Genomic DNA, 20,928 nt, shown 5'->3' on the forward strand with positions numbered 1-20,928 from the left:
ACTCATCCAGACATGCCATCAATCATCTGGTTGGAAACTTCCACTTATGAGGTCACCAGTAGATTTAATCTGAAATGGCTTGGCTCATTTGCTAGGTAATTTTTATATAAAAAAAAAAAAAAGTGGTCCAAAAATACTCCCTTGAGGAACCCCACAGTCCATGCCTTGTGGTTGAGACATTGTATCCCCAATGTCCACCACTTGATAAGGGCACTGTTTGAAGCCCTAATCGCAGTTACACCTTGCTAAAGAGTTAAATATAAGGGAAACAAGGCATTGTATTATCATGATGCTCAAACGTCACAAAGGAGACTTTGAAAGGCTGATTCATGATCCGGTCCTTTCCTGACTAATTCCACCCATTCCCCTCCGACTTCTGCGTTCCTCCGTCCACCAGATCCAGAGGGACGCAGCGACCGCGCTCCAGCCCTACTTCACCTCCACGGGGATGGTGATCAAGGCCCTGGAGCACGCCTCCAAGATGGAGCACATCATGGACTTCACGCGGCTGCGCTGCATGGGCTCCCTGTTCTCCATGCTGCACCAGGCCTGCCGCAACGTGGCCCTCTACAACAACAACCACCCGGACTTCCCCATGCCCAACGAGCAGCTGGAGAGATACATGCAGGTAAAGTAGTCGGGCACATTACGCCGGGTACACATTAGTCAATTAGCGATTTCGAATCGGTGAGGCTACAGGATAACCTACCCAAAAATAATCAGGAGAACCATCCACAACTCAGAGCTTTGCTGGCTAGTCAAAACGGGGAAATCGGGCACAAAGTCAGGTTAATTATCCTCGAGTGTGTACCTAGTATTAGTTTAACTGTTACTGTCATTTTTACCACTTTTTTCTATACAACTTTATTCCTTTTATTTGTATCTTCAATACCGATCCGACTTCACCATCCCGCTGATCTGTTGTCTTTGTTCTGCTCCTGCCCCCTACAGAGGTATCTGATCTACGCCGTGCTCTGGTCCTTCTCTGGCGACGGGCGTCTGAAGATCAGGGGCGAGCTGGGCGAGTACATCCGCCGCATCACCACCGTGCCCCTGCCCGCTGCCCCCAACGTTCCCATCATCGACTACGAGGTACACGCGTATGCATGGAGCGCCTTGTAAATGTGGTCTTTGTGCCCCAAGCTATTGTGTACGTTCACATAATCTATTCCGTTGTGTGTAACTATTGTGTAAAAAAAGATATTGTTTTGTAAAGATTATCATTTTCACTATTACGTATATATTGCATACACTTGTATATTATTAAAAAAATGCTTATCATCAAAGATGTCATTTTATGAAAATATTGATTATACGTTATGGGTAATTATGTGTCTAAAATTGTCATAGAAACGTACAGTAAACTAATTCAATGAGGATTATTTCTAACAAAAGTGTGGAAAGTCCTTTTTTACGAAACATTGTTTCCTAAGACCCAACGTCTCCCATCCTTGCGCCTCCTCTCTAGGTGTGCATCTCAGGGGAGTGGCAGTCCTGGCAGGGCAAGGTGCCCCAGATCGAGGTGGAGACCCACAAGGTGGCCTCCCCCGACGTGGTGGTGCCCACCCTGGACACGGTGCGCCACGAGGCCCTGCTCTACACCTGGCTGGCCGAGCACAAGCCCCTGGTGCTGTGCGGACCCCCCGGCTCCGGAAAGACCATGACCCTGTTCAGCGCCCTCCGAGCCCTGCCTGACATGGAGGTGAGAAGGGTTGGGGAAGGGGGGGGTGGCTGATTCTAGGGTCCCAGGCTAAGCACGCCCTGGCTCACGTGCTACCAAGAACAATACATGTGGTCATCTGTGTAAATCTCTAGAGCAATTTAGTGATAGACGTTTTGGTTACTGTCTTCTATTGATTTGTCTGTCTCAATATTTGTCTCGATATCTTTGTGTTTTTTTGTTGCTTCATTCTCTCTCCATTTTCTCTCTTTCCCCCCTCTTGTCTCTTGTCCGTTCTCTTTCGGGCGCTTTCTCCCCCTTTCCCCCCCCCTGTATGTCTCGCTCAGGTTGTGGGTCTGAACTTCTCCAGCGCCACCACCCCGGAGCTGCTGCTGAAGACCTTCGACCACTACTGTGAGTACCGCCGCACCCCCAACGGAGTGGTGCTCGCGCCCGTCCAGCTGGGCAAGTGGCTGGTGCTCTTCTGCGACGAGATCAATCTGCCCGACATGGACAAGTACGGCACCCAGAGGGTCATCTCCTTCCTCAGACAGGTGAGCACTGATGACCAGGCAGCAGCCACAGTTGCATGTATTTCATTTTGTAGACTCTCTTATCGGACAGCTGGGGCTTGAGGTGGAGCAGAAATCAAGTGCTGCAATACTTAGACTCTGAACCTTGTTTTTTAAGCCGGACCGAGGGCTGATGAGGAGTCATAACAAGGAGGAGTTGGTGCATCTCAACATAGTAGCTAAACTATACTTAATAATAATTTTTCATTTTCTCCATAGATGGTGGAGCATGGAGGGTTCTATCGTACCTCTGACCAGACTTGGGTCAAACTGGAAAGAATCCAGTTTGTCGGAGCCTGCAACCCCCCTACGGACCCTGGCAGAAAGCCCCTCACACACAGGTACCAGTATCAAGACATGTTACCATCACAGTACAGGAGCACATCAGCAGAGCTTGAAAAAGACTTGTCATTTTAGGAAATAAACTGCAGTTGCGGTTTATTTTCTTCTATCGTTTTTCTAAGAATCGCTGGCTATTTAGATTCACCATCACTCTTGATGGACAATTCTAACAAATGTCGCCGATTTCTTCATGACCGGTGTCACCGTTAATGCCTTCCCCCTCTGCCCACCAGGTTCCTGCGCCACGTCCCCGTGGTGTACGTGGACTACCCGGGCCCCGCCTCCCTCACCCAGATCTACGGCACCTTCAACCGGGCCATGCTGCGCCTCATCCCGTCCCTCCGCACCTTCGCCGAGCCCCTGACCGCCGCCATGGTGGAGTTCTACACCATGTCTCAGGTACGACCGGCTGGCCTTCAACAGTCTGAAACACAGCGGCGGAAGATCATGATTACACATTTTCGATTTGAAAAATTTCTATGTGAATATTTTGTATATTTTTTAAGGGAGGTTCTCAGTTACAATGTGTTTTTTTTTTTTTTGAGAGAAATGCTGAATAAATGCATAATGTTTTCAAACTAAAAATTATTATTTTAATATTCGTGATTTCAATATTGACCAAAATTATCTTGATTATGATACAAAAACATAATCGAGCACCCCTTCTGATGACCCAACTGTACTTTAGTATATGCAATGTTTTTTGTCAATTCGTAAAGTAAGAAGTAAATAATTTCCTACCATTGGAGCTAGAGTAGACCAGTGACGGTTGGAAAGGATTCAATGCTTTTCTTTTTATTTTTGTAGGAGCGCTTCACCCAGGACACCCAGCCCCACTACATCTACTCCCCCAGAGAGATGACTCGCTGGGTGAGGGGCATCTTCGAGGCCCTGAGGCCCCTGGAGACCCTCCCCGTGGAGGGCCTGATCCGCATCTGGGCCCACGAGGCCCTGCGCCTCTTCCAGGACAGGTGAGGAGGGAGCGTGGGGAACTGTGGTTCCTAGTCTAATCCCATGAGAAAGTCAGCAGCCAAAAAACATTTACCAATAAGAATGGGTGAAATATCAGGACACTATGTCCAAGAATATACCTTGATAAAATAAAATGCATATTTCAAGATTCAAAGGTTTTTATTTGCCTCATACAGGATGTGCAGTGAAATGTTTGCGTGACATACACGGTATTTCTTTGCTTAAAATATAAACAAAACAAAATAATATTTTTTTATAAACAATTATAAATAGATAAATTATAAATAGATATAAAATTAGAACTGGATAAACAGGGAGATGCACAATGGTCAACCGAAAAAGACCAATCCTTTGTAAATACTTTGACTTGATAGTGACAGAACCATAGCAGGTGTTTCATGGATTAACACGTTGTGTCTCCCAGACTGGTGGAGGATGAGGAGAGGCGATGGACCGACGAGAACATCGACATGGTGGCGCTCAAGCACTTCCCCAACATCGACAAGGAGAAGGGCCTCAACCGACCCATCCTCTACAGCAACTGGCTCTCCAAGGTACACCCCTTAACAAATCTGTCTGGATAACTACTGTAGTATGGAACTGTATTGTTATTACTCTAACCCTTTCATTCTAATTATAATCACTCTTATTATGATTACTCTATAATAGGTCTATTATAATTAGGGTCAAGATCAATGATGCAAAATATATGCATAATTGATGCTCTGGTTTACCCGTTGAGCTTCATTTTTTCCTGCGTCCTTTTGCCCATTTCATAGTATCATTAAACCACTCAAGACCCTACTTTTAGAGCAGCACTCAATGGGTCTCATGATTATTTTGTTATGGTAGTGTTGAATCATAACGATTAGTATAAAGTGAGGTTGTGTGGCGCTACACTAATGAAAGTCCCAGTACTGTCTGCCTACTGACCCGCGTCCCTCCCTCCCCTGTAGGACTACATCCCCGTGGAGCAGGAGGAGCTCCGGGACTACGTGAAGGCCCGTCTCAAGGTCTTCTACGAGGAGGAGCTGGACGTGCCGCTGGTGCTCTTCAACGAGGTGCTGGACCACGTCCTCCGTATCGACCGGTACGTCTCATCCCAGCTCCGCCGCGCTTTACATTACGCTTCTCAGAGTCCTCTCTGCTTGGAGCTGACTGTCCTTTTTCGTCCTGGCCCTTTCCAGAATCTTCCGCCAGCCTCAGGGTCATCTCCTGCTGATCGGTGTCAGTGGAGCAGGAAAGACCACCCTGTCCCGGTTTGTGGCCTGGATGAATGGCCTGAGCGTCTACCAGATCAAGGTTTGTACTGCACAATATGTCAATTATTAAGAATCAAAACGTTTCTGTTTTGACTCTGTGATTAACCTTCTGCAATGATGCATGTTTTCTTTTACCGCTAACATTAAATGGGATTCCGTCCCAATGTAGCGCATTATGAATGGCCTTTATGTCTGAAGCTCTGTTAACCAACATGCTGTGTGTGTGTGTGTGTGTGTGTGTGTGTGTGTGTGTGTGTAGGTGCACAGGAAGTACACGGGCGAGGACTTTGACGAGGACCTGCGCACGGTGCTGCGGCGCTCGGGCTGCAAGAACGAGAAGATTGCCTTCATCATGGACGAGTCCAACGTGCTGGACTCCGGCTTCCTGGAGAGGATGAACACCCTGCTGGCCAACGGAGAGGTGACATGATGACTCTTACACTCTTATTCTCCCACACTCACCCTGTGTTCACGGAGAGCCTCACGGGCTATATTGAAGTGTTCTTGTAAAATGTTTAAATTGAAGTTTGCTCAATGCTTGGTGTAAAATAATTTAGTGTCCTGTGGCTAGTGACGTAGATATTGAAGTCGTGAAGGATTGCGATATCCTAATCCAAAAATAATGAAGTAATATAATTTTCTTTAGGAGCAATTAGCTATTGCTCCTTTTGCCGGGCAACAATCAAGCCTTCAAAAGCAATATCCTCAACAAATACATGTCAGATATTGTCCCCTATTTCTTCTTTAACTTATACTTTTGTTTTCTTCTACTTCTTTAAAATGTTATATTCCTACCTAAATGCCCTCCGACCCCAACCCTCCCTCACACACCCATTCCCTGGTCCATAACCCCGGTGTTCCCTGGTCCCTAACCCCGGTGTTCCCTGGTCCCTAACCCCGGTGTTCCCTGGTCCCTAACCCCGGTGTTCCCTGGTCCATAACCCCGGTGTTCCTTGGTCCATAACCCCGGTGTTCCCTGTATCTCTCAGGTCCCCGGGCTGTTTGAGGGCGACGAGTACGCCACGCTGATGACCCAGTGCAAGGAGGGCGCCCAGAAGGAGGGCCACATGCTGGACACCCACGAGGAGCTGTACAAGTGGTTCACCAGCCAGGTGATCAGGAACCTGCACGTGGTCTTCACCATGAACCCCTCCTCAGAGGGCCTCAAGGACCGGGCCGCCACCTCCCCCGCCCTCTTCAACAGGTACACACCCGGCTACACACCCCAACTACACACCCCGACTACACCCCCCCACTACACACCCGACTACACACCCCGACTACACACCCCGACTACACACCCCGACTACACACCCCGACTACACCCCCCCACTACACACCCAACTACACATCCCAGCTACACACCCTGACTACACACCCCGACTACACACCCCGACTACACACCCCGACTACACACCCCAGCGACTTTAAATCAGATTAAACTTTATTGTCATTGTGCATAGTAAAGGTACAGTGACAACGAAATATAGTCGGAGATCTATATAGAGGTGCAAAAGAGCAATTAAGGTGTGGTTATGTATTAGTGCAATACAGTAGCAAAAGTAAAGTGACCTACTGAGGTATGAGCAGCATAAGATGTATATAACGATTAAACTAGCCCCCACTTCCGAATGTAGATATATTTACAGCCTTTTTGTGCCTTCATGGAAAGGACGTAAAGAGAGTCAGGGGAGAGGGAATGACATGTAGCCAAGGGTAACAAGTAGAAAGCGGACCTGGGTCACTAAAAAAACATATTACCTACAAGGTTGGAGTTTAGGAAGCACATGTTGTTTTGTTGATATAAAGCAGTGAATGGTTCCCGCACTCACTGTCCATTCCTCTTGTTTTTAGATGCGTGCTGAACTGGTTCGGAGACTGGTCCACCGAGGCCCTGTACCAGGTGGGCAAGGAGTTCACCAGCAAGATGGACCTGGAGAAGCCCACCTGGAAGGTGCCGGACTACATGCCCATCATCTACGACAAGATGCCCCAGCCACCCTCTCACCGCGAAGCCATCGTCAACGGCTGTGTGTTCGTGCACACGACCCTTCATCAGGTAGGCTCTGTCAACACGACAGAAAATATAATTGCTTTCCGTTCGCTGTTAAAATAAACAAACAAAAAACAACACTGTTGCCTACTAAATGGACTGCATTTATAAAGTGCTTTTTTGTAATCAGTGGCCAACCAAAGCACTTTACAATATTTCCTGACATTCACCCATTCATGCACACACCACTGGGAGCAGTTAGTGTTGGGTGCCTTGCTCAGGGACACCCCGACATTCTAGAAGGAGCCGGGGATCGTCAAACCGCTCTTCTTCCTGAGCTACTGTCGCCCCTGCCTACTATCTAGATTTGGGAACAGACTTTTGCCATCGAGACACCGGCCGTTTTTCCTACAAAACATTTTGAGTCATTCCATACCGTGTCATTTTCTTTACTAAGGCAAATAACCGCCTGGCGAAGCGCGGCGGGCGCACCATGGCCATCACGCCGCGCCACTACCTGGACTTCATCAACCACTACGCCAACCTGTTCAACGAGAAGCGCAGCGAGCTGGAGGAGCAGCAGATGCACCTCAACGTCGGCCTCCGCAAGATCAAGGAGACCGTCGACCAGGTAAAGTCCTCCACCTCCACCTAGATATACTCGGAAATTGGACAGAAAATAATAAATAATAATACATTTTATTTGATTATTATTATTATTATTAAAAGTGCTTTCAAGGTACCCAAGGACACTGTACAAATAAAGTGCATATACTGAATAAAAGTACATACATAGTCAATAGCAGCCACACAAATGATCAGATAACACTGACATTATGGACATAGTACACTCAGAAAGGGACAAAAAAGAGAACAAGTGTACAGGTCAGACATGAATGCAGAGGGGAAAACGCACAATGGTACACAGAGTGGGTACAGTCATGACTTTTGGCATAAAGTTCACACAAGATTGCACACAGACAATGAATCGGCTTCGGCCTTCCCCACTTCCTGCTGCAAGGATCTTGGAGTTACTTTTTTGTGTCTCACAATTATTCCCGTCTCTCCCCCCCCCCCCCCAAGGTGGAGGAGCTCCGTCGTGACCTGAGGATCAAGAGCCAGGAACTGGAGGTGAAGAACGCCGCTGCCAACGACAAGCTCAAGAAGATGGTCAAAGACCAGCAGGAGGCTGAGAAGAAGAAGGTCAGCAGCCCTATGAAGGAGCATTGGTTTTAACATAGCTTTGCCTACCTTGCTTTTTGATGCACAATTCTTTGACTGATTCATATAGATACTTTATACCGCAAAATCATGCCCGCCTAGCCTAGCATCCCATTCTAATTGTGCCTCGCTGCCGTGGTGATTTCAGGTGATGAGCCAGGAGATCCAGGAGTCTGTGTACAAACAGCAGGAGGTGATCAAAGACAAGCAGCTGAGCGTCAAAGAGGATCTGGACCAAGTGGAGCCTGCTGTCATTGAGGCTCAAAATGGTATACATTATTATGATCCTTACTTTTCACTGAAGTTCTTTTGCACCAGATAGATGGATAGATATTGTATAGAATAATGTATAGAACAATACAGTACAATAATCCTTTCTTTATGCAACATGTATAACTATACTAATGTAGTTAGTAGTTATATAGCCCAAAGATTTCACTTCAGTGCCCTTTTCCCTCGTCTCGCACCCTCACTCACCTCCTTTTCTCACCACCCTCCGCCTCCTCCTTCCTTCCACCCTTAACTTAAACCCGTGTCAGCCGTTAAGTCCATTAAGAAGCAGCACCTGGTGGAGGTGCGCTCCATGGCCAACCCCCCCGCCGCCGTCAAGGTGGCCCTGGAGTCCATCTGCCTGCTGCTGGGGGAGAGCACCACGGACTGGAAGCAGATCCGCTCCATCATCATGAGGGAGAACTTTATCCCCACCATCGTCAACTTCAATGCCGACGAGATCAGGTAGACGTCACAGGCATCCAAAGCGTTTGACTAAAAGAGTGTTATTCTCTCTCTTCCCCTTCCTCCTTCTCTTTCTCTCTGCCATATATCTACCCATCTGTCCCTCCTTATCCTACATCCATCCATCCACCCCCGCGTCGTCCCCCCGCGGCCCAGTGGTGAGCTCTATAAAGAGGCAGCACCTGGTAGAAGTGCGGGCTATGACCAACCCGCCCGCCGCGGTCAAGCTGGCGCTGGAGTCTATCTGCCTGCTGCTGGGCGAGGAGACCAGTGACTGGAAAAAGATCAGACAAGTTATAATCAGGGACAATTTCATCAGCAGCATAGTCAACTTCTCCTCCGAGGAGATGAGGTACCGACGTCGACGGAAAGAAAGAAAAATGACGGCTTCGCCGAGTTTATGCGGATACTGATCATCCTGTGAATCATTACCAGACAAGTTGATTATTGGTGTGATTTTTCTTAGTTTTGTTTAAAAAAAAAACAACATATTCCACTTCATTGTGAAAGAAAAGATGTGATCTTGTCGAAATGAATCAAAAACAATTCTGATCATAACTTAAGAACTTTGATTAACATTTTCCTGGAATTAACTGAATGGATCGAGACCCTAACCTGTCAAATGGACAGTTGACTCGGAAGTCCAATTAGAGATCACATCTAAACCTCCATCAAACAACTATTTAATTTAATATTCCGGGCCCACCCGCCTAGTCTCCATCTTTTTCCCATTTCCCCACTCTCTCTCCCTCCCCCTGTGATCTTTTCACTCCACGTCAAATTATTCAAACAGTGCACAAAAATTCTCTCTAGGTTCTTGAATTTCCCTTAAGATCTAAAGCGGATGTATAAAATGTCCCCCGATTCTAGTGACTCCATCCGTGAGAAGATGAAGAAGAACTACATGTCGAACCCCAGCTACAACTACGAGCAGGTCAACCGGGCCTCTCTGGCCTGTGGGCCCATGGTGAAATGGGCCATCGCTCAGGTAGGGAGACCCCTCAAGTACACCGGTGGTCATTCACTCCGATTAATTAGCATTTGGAACAGAGGTTCCCATCCAATCATATTTTGATCATGATATGCATCCTGTATCCAGATTTGAACAATCATCTCACAGTGGCTTGAATACAAAATATTTTTAAAAAATGTTTTTTTGTATAACCCAAGTTCCAGTGTTTCCGGGCTTATTATTGTGACCCTATTTCAAAAGGATTGTAAGAATGTAGTACCAAGGTTATGCACAGCCGTGCTGAGCAAATATTATTTTGTTTGAATGTGAACATTTAGTATCTTTATCTACATTTTTCTTTCAAAGAAATGCAATGATATGGGCTTATTAGTCAAGTTGAAAGGGCTTTGTTTCAAGTCGAGTCTTTATTATGGCCAAACGACACAAGTCGTCAGGGATTAATTTGGGTGATTTGGCTCAGAAAGGACAGTACAAGACCCCACAGAACAGGGGAGACAACAAGGCTGGACTGGACATACACGAAAGACATCGCGTTAAAAACACGTCGTCGCCCGTGGGAAAATACAATAAATAAATAAGTAGCCAAGACAAAGGGCTAATGGTTATCACCCAGTTCAAAGCCTAGTCTCCTAGTCCTGGTCCCACCCAGCCCTGCCTCCCTCTCCCCAGCTGAACTACGCCGACATGCTGAAGCGCGTGGAGCCTCTGCGCAACGAGCTGCAGAAGCTAGAGGACTACGCCACGGACAACAAGTCCAAGGCGGAGGAGGTGGAGCAGATGATCCGGGACCTGGAGGCCAGCATCGCCCGCTACAAGGAGGAGTACGCCGTCCTCATCTCCGAGGCCCAGGCCATCAAGGCCGACCTGGCCGCAGTGGAGGCCAAGGTAACGCCAACGTGTCTGTCACAAGCACTGCATCCCAGGCCACCGCCATTTTAACCCAGTAGCATATAAATGGGGTCTGAATGGGATTGCCCAAGCAATCTAATGTCTAATGGGAATGCTGGCTTTGTACGGAGGAGAAACTGGCTTTTTGGTAGTACACAAGTTCAAGTTAACTTTATGCAAAATAGCTCAGTTTGCCTGGTGAAAGCTTAATAGCAACCCATAGGCTCATACTGAAATTAGTTGGTGAAACTACTAATTGCTTACGACTTGATTTTATGGTGAAACATTGCGAGTTGTCAATGTCTTCTGGCCCCATGAACACACAGCCATCGCTCTTGTATTCACCCTCTGTTCCTCTTGTGTCTGCGTTCCCCAGGTAAACCGCAGCCACGCCCTGCTCAAGAGCCTCTCGGCAGAGCGCGACCGCTGGGAGCAGACCAGCGAGACCTTCAAGAACCAGATGTCCACCATCGCCGGGGACTGTCTGCTCTCTGCCGCCTTCATCGCCTACGCCGGGTACTTTGAGCAGCAGATGAGGCAGAACCTGTTCACCACCTGGTCGCACCACCTGCAGCAGGCCAACATCCAGGTAACCAAGTCCTCTAGAACGTGCGCAGGGAGTTCCACTCCCCGAAAGGTACTGGGTTCGATCCCAGATCTCCACAGCCCTACCTGTGGGTATAAGCCCTAACCTTCTACCTGCTCCTTGGCAACGCGTATCTATTCAATTCAAGTTTATTTGTATAGCCCTTAATCACCATTACAGTCTCAAAGGGCTTAACAGGCCAAATATTTATAACACCCCCCTGACCCAAGCCCCCAAAAGGACAAGAAAAAACTCCCTTACTCAGCAAGGAAGAAATCTTGAGAACGAGCGCAGAGTGGGGGATCCCTCCCTCCATATAAATATGCTTTGGATAAAAGTGTTTTATTTAAAAACGCATCGACCTTCATCTCATAATTCCACACACACTCCTAAGTTGATGTAAGACGTTATCTTCATTTGCCCCCGTTAGTTCCGTACCGACATCGCCAGGACGGAGTACCTGTCCAATGCGGACGAGAGGCTGCGCTGGCAGGCCAGCTCCCTGCCCGCAGACGACCTGTGCACGGAGAACGCCATCATGCTGAAGAGGTTCAACAGGTCAGTGAGGAGGGGGAATATCCCGAGGGTAGTGAGAGAAGCACCTTCTATCAAACAACCCCCCAAAAGGTAGCATGACAATGGTTGTGTAGGGCCATGCTTTCATCTTGTTGTTGTGTTTTCCCAGGTACCCACTCATCATCGATCCATCGGGCCAGGCCACAGAGTTCATCATGAACGAGTACAAGGATCGCAAGATCACCAGGACCAGCTTCCTGGACGACGCCTTCAGGAAGAACCTGGAGAGCGCCTTGCGTTTCGGAAACCCTCTGCTGGTGCAGGTAATGGCCCGACTGGCTTGTGCTCTCCCATTTCGTTACACATGCACGGGTTCAGTAAACTCATTGTCTGTCGGTCTGTCGGTCTGTCTGTCTGTGATCCCACATTGCTGGATCATGCCTGAGAAATGTTTTGTTTCTGTAACATTTATGTACATTTATTAGGAACTCCGGACATAAATAAAGAAGTTACAGTGTGTGTGTGTGTGTGTGTGACTCCATCAGGACGTGGAGAGCTACGACCCCATCCTCAACCCCGTGCTCAACCGAGAGGTGCGAAGGACGGGGGGTCGCGTCCTCATCACCCTGGGCGACCAGGACATCGATCTGTCCCCCTCGTTCGTCATCTTCCTCTCCACCCGGGACCCCACGGTGGAGTTCCCGCCCGACCTGTGTTCCCGCGTGACCTTCGTCAACTTCACGGTGACGCGCAGCAGCCTGCAGAGCCAGTGCCTCAACGAGGTCCTCAAGGCCGAGAGGCCGGACGTGGACGAGAAGCGCTCCGACCTGCTCAAGCTACAGGGTGAGGAGTGCGGAGGACTGACGGGATCGCCGGGGACGGGAACGTCAGGGAATGGGGGTTTAACAGGGAGTGACCGGCAGTGCCAGCCAATGTTGACACCAAAAGTTTTTTTTTTTTTTTTTGTATCTGCTTGATCAGTAAATTCATTTTGAGTTTGTTTTTAATTTTTTATATTTGGTTTGAAGAAATGATCAGAACATCAACCTATTACACGCAAACAGTTGCAGAACAATTGCTACTGGGCTGTTGCAAACATTGGAGCAAATGCAAATGATTGTGTCAACAATGTTAGGACAGCTCATTGATGTAAATGATGAAATAATTGCTATGAATTGTCTATTATATTCAACTTATTGAATTGAAGGTTAATTATTTTTTGATTTGTTATTTTTCAGGTGAGTTCCAGTTGCGCTTGCGCCAGCTGGAGAAGTCTCTGCTGCAGGCCCTCAACGAGGTCAAAGGTCGCATCCTGGATGACGACACCATCATCACCACGCTGGAGAACCTGAAGAAGGAGGCGGCGGAGGTGACCCGTAAGGTGGAGGAGACGGACATCGTGATGGCCGAGGTGGAGGCGGTGTCCCAGCAGTACCTGTCGCTCTCCTCGGCCTGCAGCAGCATCTACTTCACCATGGAGGCCCTGAACCAGGTCAGAACACCAGCGGCTTCTTCTGGGTCCAAATACGAATGCAATGCTCACCAATGATGAGTAGGGCTGAACAGTTTGGGGAAATAATGGAATTGCGATTATTTCGACCAATGCTGTGATTTAGCTTGTTTTTAAAGTTCCTTATGTTCAATATTATACACTATACAAGCAATACATCATTATGTAGTATGACCAACCCATTGGAAGCAGTCAACATATAAGCTGCTCTTTCTTTTAGGCCAGGCCTATGTGTTAAGATGAATTGATGCATGAATTGATTTTATAACATCTTTATTTAACTATTGAATTGTAAAAGAAAAATAAATACAAATCTTACTGATCTCAAGTCAGTTACAGTAACAAATCCAAAAAAGTTAAATAATAATCGCGTTCTATGACATCGCAATATCGGTTTGAATCCTATTTATCTTCCAGCCCTTATGTTATGGTGTTTTAAATGACAGACGAAAGGTTCCGGTGTGGAGCCCTGATCCTAAATGATTTGTAAAAAGGTTTTTTTTTAAACTATTTTCTAACCTCTTCATTATTATTCCCCCTGTCCAGATCCACTTCCTGTACCAGTACTCGCTGCACTTCTTCCTAGACACGTACCACCAGGTGCTGTACGAGAACGCCAGTCTGAAGGGCATCAGCGACCACACACAGAGGCTCGACCTCATCACCAAGGACCTCTTCCAGGTAGGAACCACATACTGTCATTTCCTCTTTTTTGGGGGGAATTCTTTATTTAAATTGGACAGTGCACATTAATATAAATTAGTTTGACATGTAAATGTGCCAGATTTAGCCATGCAGGCTAATTTACATCTGTAATCCCTGGATCAATCAAGGGTCTACAGAGGACACTACACTTATCACGGGAATCAATCAATTCATCACACAGCAGTTGTAAAAGACAGGCATAACCATTTTAAAGATTGCAATTTTTGAAATAGGAATGTGCAAAAAACATAAAGGAGTAGGAGTAGAAGAAATGTATGTTAACACAGAATGTAAATGTGAAACATTGTGCACTAGGGATAAACAAGTTTGACCATTTACGCACAATATTGGCATGCATGAACCCATTTTGAGCCTTTTTAAATGTATGTGTATTGAGTGTGCTTTTGCATCATTTGTGGTGGTAGGTTGTGTTCAACAGAGTGGCGCGAGGCATGCTCCACCAAGACCACATCACCTTCGCCATGTTACTGGCTAGGATCAACCTCAAGGGCATAACAACGTAAGACCACTCCCTCTCTCAGTGACCCACCGTAAAACCCACCCAGAGTGGTCTCTCAACATAACACGGGTGACCTGGTGTCTCTCTGCAGTGAGCGCTCCTTCGACGTGGAGTTCCTGCACTTCCTGCGCAGCAAGGAGATCGTGCTGACGGGCATGTCCCTGCCCAAGGTGAAGGGTCTGACCACGGAGCAGTGCGAGGACATGGTCCGCCTCAGCCGCACGCCCGCCTTCAAAGACCTAGTGTCCAAGGTGGAGGAGGACGAGGTGAGGCCCTATGGAGCGTCTTGAGTGGGTCTGAAGGGATGTTCAAGGGTCAACCCTACCCCATATTTGGACTGTTCGTACTACTGCACTGTAAACCCCAAGTTTTTTTTCCCAATTACTCTATGTAAACACAAATTACTTTATGGGGTCCTTTGTTTTATTTTCCTGCAGCAATTCTTCATGTGGCTGGAGAGCAACACTCCAGAACTGTCCGTTCCCTACGTGTGGTCCGAGGAGAAGCAGTCCAGTGAGTATTTTAGGGACTTTTATTTGATTCAATAAAATGTCCAAATGCATTTTATTGAATTGGAACAATTTCAATAGGGATTTAGGTTTGTCCTTAATTTGCCGTACACGTGTCACGTTGATGTATTTTGCTCTGATCTCTGCGTCCCCACGTCCTGCTCAGCTGTGATTGGCCAGGCGGTGCACCAGCTGCTGCTGATCCAAGCGTTCCGCCCCGACCGTCTCCTGGCCATGTCCCACATCTTCGTGTGCAAGGTGCTGGGGGAGACCTTCATGAACATCATCGAGCAGCCGCTGGACCTGGGCAACATCGTGGATATGGAGGTACGTGGTGACATCGACCATTTTCTGTGAAGGTCCACCGTAGCTTTTTGCGTTGGGCCTCGGCCATAGATCGTTTTCCAGATTGACGAAAACATTGAAAGGTGACATATTATACCACCGGGTGTGAGTGTGATTAGCCATTTTGTAAACCTGCCTCTTCTGACATCACAAGTGGGCGTGTCCACCTAGATGACACGCTGATAGAGGAGCTGATTGATGAGCGTCGTTTGCTACAGTCCACTGGCTGGTAGACTGATCCATCCAGCACACATCTAGGTGGACGTGCCCACTTGTGATGTCATGAATGAATGATGATGAATCAGAAGACTCAATTTCCCTTGTTGATCTGACATAAATGACATGGCATCCTTCATTTCTGTTATTAAGGAGTCCTTCTCAGTGGCCACCTTGTTGGTGTTTGTTTCTGTACAGGTGAAGCCCAACACCCCCGTGCTGATGTGCTCCGTGCCCGGCTACGACGCCAGCGGCCTGGTCCGGGATCTGGCCACCGAGGAGAACAAACACATCACCTCCATCTCTATCGGTGTGTAAAAGGACCACTATGTGCGGGGTTACGGTTAGGTTGCCACTTATGAACATTAACTTTAATGTCCTCAACCCCTCCCTCCCTTCTCCTCTCAGGTTCGGCTGAGGGCTTCAACAAGGCCGACCGGGACATCAACACGGCGGTGAAGTCCGGCCGCTGGGTCATGCTGGAGAACGTCCACCTGGCCCCCGGCTGGCTGATGCAGCTGGAGAAGAAGCTCCACTCCATGCAGCCCCACGCCAGCTTCAGGCTCTTCCTCACCATGGAGATCAACCCCAAGGTAACGCCATCCACCTCAGGTCTTTCTGCTGTGCGGTGCATCCAGTAAGCGTCTGGTCTTTTGCCACCTGATGAATTCGCAACCATTCCTTGGAGTGGGGATCCTGCTGTTAATTTGCAGCTTGGTTTCTTTTGGAGTTTTTCTTCAGGGTTAGGGAGTGTCTTATGGCTGTGGGCCTGTGATGCCCTTTGGGGATTTACCTCATCAAGTGCAAACAAATTAAATTGATTTGACTCAAAGTAGTGTTGTTACCCTTTAGTGGTAGAAGACATGGAACAGGATAGGTTTTGAGGCTGGGGTGATGAAGCCCAGCCCCAGAGATTGTGGGTTAAATTCCCACCGGCATCTTTGCCCTGTAAAATCCCTTGAGCTCCTTGACATAGCATCTGTAAATGCACTGTATGTCACTTTGGATCAAAGTTTCTTAAATGATGAATGGTTAAGCCATCAAGTTGCTCCCGTCTTACCTCCCGGGTTCTCAGTGGTGACCTTGTGTGTTACTGTGTGTGTGTACCCAGGTGCCAGTGAACCTGCTGCGTGCCGGCCGTATCTTCGTGTTCGAGCCCCCTCCCGGTGTGAAGGCCAACATGCTGCGTACCTTCAGCAGCATCCCCGTGGCTCGCATGTGCAAGGTGACCGCCACTGGCTGACTGCATCCCACAACACTCACATGAATCCATTACCCCCCTGGTAATGGAAAGGTTGATCTTCACAAGTGGATGAGAGCGCAAAGGGGGGAAAGAAAGGCATTGTTGTTTTTTTTGCTGCTATTTCCAATGCCATGAAGTTAAATGGGGTTGAACAACTTGCATCAGGTATCTTTTTACTATCCATCTTCTTGTTGCCTTTCTCTTTTGGGGGGAAAAAAACTTATTTTTGGATCAAAAATTGACTTCCATTGAAATGTTTTCAAACTTTGAATCATTGTGACTAATTCCTTTAACCTCCTGCTGTTCTGTCAGTCTCCCAATGAGCGTGCGCGTCTCTACTTCCTGCTGGCCTGGTTCCACGCCGTCATCCAGGAGCGCCTGCGCTACGCCCCGCTGGGCTGGTCCAAGAAGTACGAGTTCGGGGAGTCTGACCTGCGCTCTGCCTGTGACACAGTGGACACCTGGCTGGACGACACCGCCAAGGTCCCAGAGAACACCTCGGCACACCTTTAACACAATGTTCTTATTTTCTTCACCTATTAATGCTTTGAACCTGTACTTTATTCAGTAGATGTGACTGAAGTCTAAATTATTTCTATACACACTCAGGGTCGTCAGAACATCTCCCCTGAAAAGATCCCCTGGGCGGCCCTGAAGACCCTGATGGCTCAGTCCATCTACGGGGGTCGCATCGACAACGAGTTCGACCAGCGGCTGCTCAACACCTTCCTGGACCGCATCTTCACCACCCGCAGCTTCGACAGCGAGTTCAAGCTGGCGCTGAAGGTGGACGGACACAAAGACATCAAGATGCCCGAGGGCATCAGGTCAGTGGATGTTTTTGTTCTAGGCGGGTGTTGGATCTTTAAAAAAAATTAAAAGCTATTTTTCAGATTACTGTCGATGTCAAAGACGGGATTTGTTCCTGATGTCTGCCAACATTTGTGTGTTGTTTTTTTTTCCACAGGCGTGAGGAATTCATGCACTGGGTGGAGATGCTCCCGGACACCCAGACTCCGGCTTGGCTCGGGTTGCCTAGCAACGCCGAGAAGCTCCTGCTCACCACTCAGGGTACGCCCGTCGCCCTCCACCGCTCCTTCCTTCCTCCATCGATTTATTCATTCTTCTCATACGTCTTCCTTTTTTCCTATAACTTCACAGGGAAATCTTCTCCAACTTATATCTGCTGCCTCGACATTTTATTATAATTCGTGTCATAATGATCAATGCCTTGGCTAATATTTATTTAACAGGGAGAGGACACGCTGCAGTGGAATGGTCTTGCCTGTATATCTTTCAGTTGTTGTCCCAAATCACCCTCCTCCCCTACCAGTCCTACAACGTTTCCATCCGTAGCGTAAACAGTAAAGTTTGGAAGCCTTCTGCCCGAGACAAGACGGTCACCTCATCCTCCAGCAGCTGTATTATCCATCCATCATGTCGCTACGCTCCAGAGATGCTACAGATCATACCACCCCGACCCACACTCCCGGCTGTTAAACCCTCTCTCCTGACCACTGTGATGTCCACGCTATCCCAGAGTCCAGTGTACCCCTACCCTCCCACGCTCATCCCTCCTCTTCTCCCTCCCAGTCTAGGCCATTGCTTCATCAATGTCAGCCAAGGTCCCTTTCTGTTGCAGGAAACAAAACTTAACCCATTTTGCCTTGAATGCCGGCATGCCCCTTTGTGTTGAATGTTCAATCCGATGTTAGTGTTTTGTGTTGTTGGCGCCATGTTTTGGCCTGAAGCCCTCCCGGCCTCTGCTCCTTCTTGAGGACAACGTCAACATCTTTTGATTGTCAATAGCAAATGCTTAATGTGATAATCTGTTGTTCGTTCATCCCATATTAACACAACCCTGAGTCCAAACTATCAAAGCCTTATGGTACACTGTAAAGACTTCTTCACCCCCCTCCCCCTATCCCCCTTCGGCCACGGTCTGATCTCCTGTCCCACCCACTCCCCAACCTCACCATCCTCTCCCCCCCCCCCCCCCTTGCTGGCTCCTCCCTCTGCGGGGCGTAGGCATCGACATGATGAGCAAGATGCTGAAAATGCAGATGTTGGAGGATGAGGATGACCTCGCCTACGAGACGGCCGAGATCAAGCAGCGCACGGCGTCCACGTCGGACAACCAGCCCGCCTGGATGAGGACCATCCACACCACCGCCTTCAACTGGCTGCAGCTCATCCCCCAGATGGTCAACCCCCTGAAGCGCACGGTGGAGAACATCAAGGTAAAGCCGGACGGGGCCAGGTTAGAGCTGGTTATGGGGGGGGGGGGGGGGGGGATAGGATCCAGGGTAAGGAGTCTCGCTCGCGCTAGGTATGATCGGCAACGACTTCACCCGGTGATCATAACTAGGAGAGTTTGTCCAAAGTCGCCCCGTCATGATCAGTTATCTCACGGAAATGTTGCTACTGGTATGCAAGTCGAGGTGGTCTTCGCTCGCACTTCCTCGCTTGCTCCCTCTCTCAGCAAGTACAACCAAGAGATCAAAGTCTTCCGCTTTCTTCAGCTTCTGTTGAGCTTTCGGGCGTCATAATATCAGGGGTTGATATGTAAAAATGAACATCTTGTTTAAAGCATCACAAAGTCAACAAACATTTATCACTCAGAAAAAATGGATTTAAAGACTATATACAAAGATCCCTGGCTTGATTTAAGCTGCTGGTTTTTTACTCGTGTTGAACAGAACTAGATGTCTCTAGTGTTTAAGGTTCCCTCGTGTATCTTGACATTCCTCTCCAATGGTTTCTTTCCTACAGGATCCGCTGTTCCGCTTCTTTGAGCGCGAGGTGAAGATGGGCGGCAAGATGCTGCAGGAGATCCGCCAGGACCTGACAGACGTGGTGCAGGTGTGCGAGGGCAAGAAGAAGCAGACCAACGACCTGCGCACGCTCATCAACGACCTGGTGAAAGGTAAACCTATCGTTTAAATGACACCTCCTGTAATGCAGTGTTAAATACTTTAACTACTGCTATATACTACGCTTTTATTCTGATTTTTTTGGGCTAGATGCTAAACTCAGGATTTTGAGTCCTTAATCTTTTGATTAGTATTCAAAGGGCTAACCCTTAGCACAGGAAGCTGCATAACTGCTAACAGCTGAATGCTTACACTTCTTGCTGAATTTCCCCCTGAGCTCTGGTGTATATCTTCCTGCAGGTATTCTGCCGCGGAACTGGTGCCGCTACACGGTCCCCGCCTCAATGACGGTGATCCAGTGGGTGGCCGACTTCAGCGAAAGAATCAAGCAGCTGCAGCAGATCTCCCAGGCAGCAGCCAGCGGCGGTGCCAAGGAGCTGAAGGTAAACCAAACCGTTTCCAGGGGCCCTTATTTAACCACCAGGTGTAATGACCTACCCAGTGGGTACAGTCCACTGGGTAGGTTTCTCATTAGGTTCTTAAAACCTTGGCTTTGTTTTTTTTGTTTTTATACTTTTACAGTTGACGCTTGCCGACTTTTTTGGAACATTTCAAACACGTGTTTTGAAAGATATTTTTAACACATTTTAAACATCTTTGTGCGTTTTTAAAGATATTGTTATTTTTCTGGTTCATTTTTTTCTCAAATCGCACCCTCCCCTCTGAAGAACTCTGGCGCCCCCTAGAGAAGGCGCACCTCACAGTTTGAAAACCCCTGCTTTAAATCACTTAAAAATCTCAAACTTGCCCCTATCCAGAACGTCAACGTGTGTCTCGGCGGCCTGTTTGTGCCTGAGGCCTACATCACGGCCACCCGCCAGTACGTGGCCCAGGCCAACAGCTGGTCTCTGGAGGAGCTCTGCCTGGAGGTCAACGTCACCAACGCCCAGGGCGCCGTGCTGGACGCCTGCAGCTTCGGCATCAAAGGTCAGAGAACACGCGCCTACAGAGTATATGGAAAAAATATATATTATCACCATTATTTTGGTCAATATTGAAATCTCGATTATTCAAACGATTATTTTTGAGATTGAAAACATGATGCATTTATTCAGCATTTCTCTCCCAAAAAACGCTTTGTAAATGAGAACGTTGAAATTTCCCCTTAAAAAAATACACAAAATGTTCAAATACAAAAAGATTAAAAAAGAAATTGTACTAAAGTGTATCCAGCTGTTCTATTTCTATAAAACATTTAATGAGTGAAACAAATGTACAAAAATTCAA

At 47.8% G+C, this 20,928-nt stretch overlaps 1 protein-coding gene across 1 annotated transcript in view; it reads left to right on the forward strand.

The window, feature by feature from the left end:
- Window positions 1-20,928, forward strand: part of dync1h1 (dynein, cytoplasmic 1, heavy chain 1) — a 41,670-nt gene that overhangs the window by 19,390 nt on the left and 1,352 nt on the right. Inside the window, exons 36-74 of the mRNA XM_079752177.1 lie at window positions 398-628; window positions 952-1,092; window positions 1,469-1,702; window positions 2,008-2,214; window positions 2,452-2,573; window positions 2,808-2,973; window positions 3,382-3,545; window positions 3,971-4,100; window positions 4,503-4,636; window positions 4,734-4,848; window positions 5,068-5,229; window positions 5,798-6,012; window positions 6,663-6,867; window positions 7,259-7,432; window positions 7,885-8,004; window positions 8,171-8,291; window positions 8,562-8,757; window positions 9,628-9,745; window positions 10,400-10,615; window positions 10,995-11,207; window positions 11,635-11,762; window positions 11,890-12,043; window positions 12,266-12,563; window positions 12,959-13,212; window positions 13,777-13,911; window positions 14,361-14,455; window positions 14,547-14,721; window positions 14,893-14,968; window positions 15,131-15,291; window positions 15,724-15,835; window positions 15,934-16,118; window positions 16,637-16,750; window positions 17,081-17,251; window positions 17,378-17,595; window positions 17,736-17,839; window positions 18,797-19,008; window positions 19,541-19,694; window positions 19,942-20,084; window positions 20,460-20,628. Of these exons, the coding sequence (XP_079608303.1) occupies window positions 398-628; window positions 952-1,092; window positions 1,469-1,702; window positions 2,008-2,214; window positions 2,452-2,573; window positions 2,808-2,973; window positions 3,382-3,545; window positions 3,971-4,100; window positions 4,503-4,636; window positions 4,734-4,848; window positions 5,068-5,229; window positions 5,798-6,012; window positions 6,663-6,867; window positions 7,259-7,432; window positions 7,885-8,004; window positions 8,171-8,291; window positions 8,562-8,757; window positions 9,628-9,745; window positions 10,400-10,615; window positions 10,995-11,207; window positions 11,635-11,762; window positions 11,890-12,043; window positions 12,266-12,563; window positions 12,959-13,212; window positions 13,777-13,911; window positions 14,361-14,455; window positions 14,547-14,721; window positions 14,893-14,968; window positions 15,131-15,291; window positions 15,724-15,835; window positions 15,934-16,118; window positions 16,637-16,750; window positions 17,081-17,251; window positions 17,378-17,595; window positions 17,736-17,839; window positions 18,797-19,008; window positions 19,541-19,694; window positions 19,942-20,084; window positions 20,460-20,628 (6,442 nt within the window). The remainder of the gene's footprint in view (window positions 1-397; window positions 629-951; window positions 1,093-1,468; window positions 1,703-2,007; window positions 2,215-2,451; window positions 2,574-2,807; window positions 2,974-3,381; window positions 3,546-3,970; window positions 4,101-4,502; window positions 4,637-4,733; window positions 4,849-5,067; window positions 5,230-5,797; window positions 6,013-6,662; window positions 6,868-7,258; window positions 7,433-7,884; window positions 8,005-8,170; window positions 8,292-8,561; window positions 8,758-9,627; window positions 9,746-10,399; window positions 10,616-10,994; window positions 11,208-11,634; window positions 11,763-11,889; window positions 12,044-12,265; window positions 12,564-12,958; window positions 13,213-13,776; window positions 13,912-14,360; window positions 14,456-14,546; window positions 14,722-14,892; window positions 14,969-15,130; window positions 15,292-15,723; window positions 15,836-15,933; window positions 16,119-16,636; window positions 16,751-17,080; window positions 17,252-17,377; window positions 17,596-17,735; window positions 17,840-18,796; window positions 19,009-19,540; window positions 19,695-19,941; window positions 20,085-20,459; window positions 20,629-20,928) is intronic.

Source organism: Pollachius pollachius (assembly GCF_949987615.1).
Source record: "Pollachius pollachius genome assembly, chromosome: 15".
Classification (NCBI taxonomy): domain Eukaryota; kingdom Metazoa; phylum Chordata; class Actinopteri; order Gadiformes; family Gadidae; genus Pollachius; species Pollachius pollachius.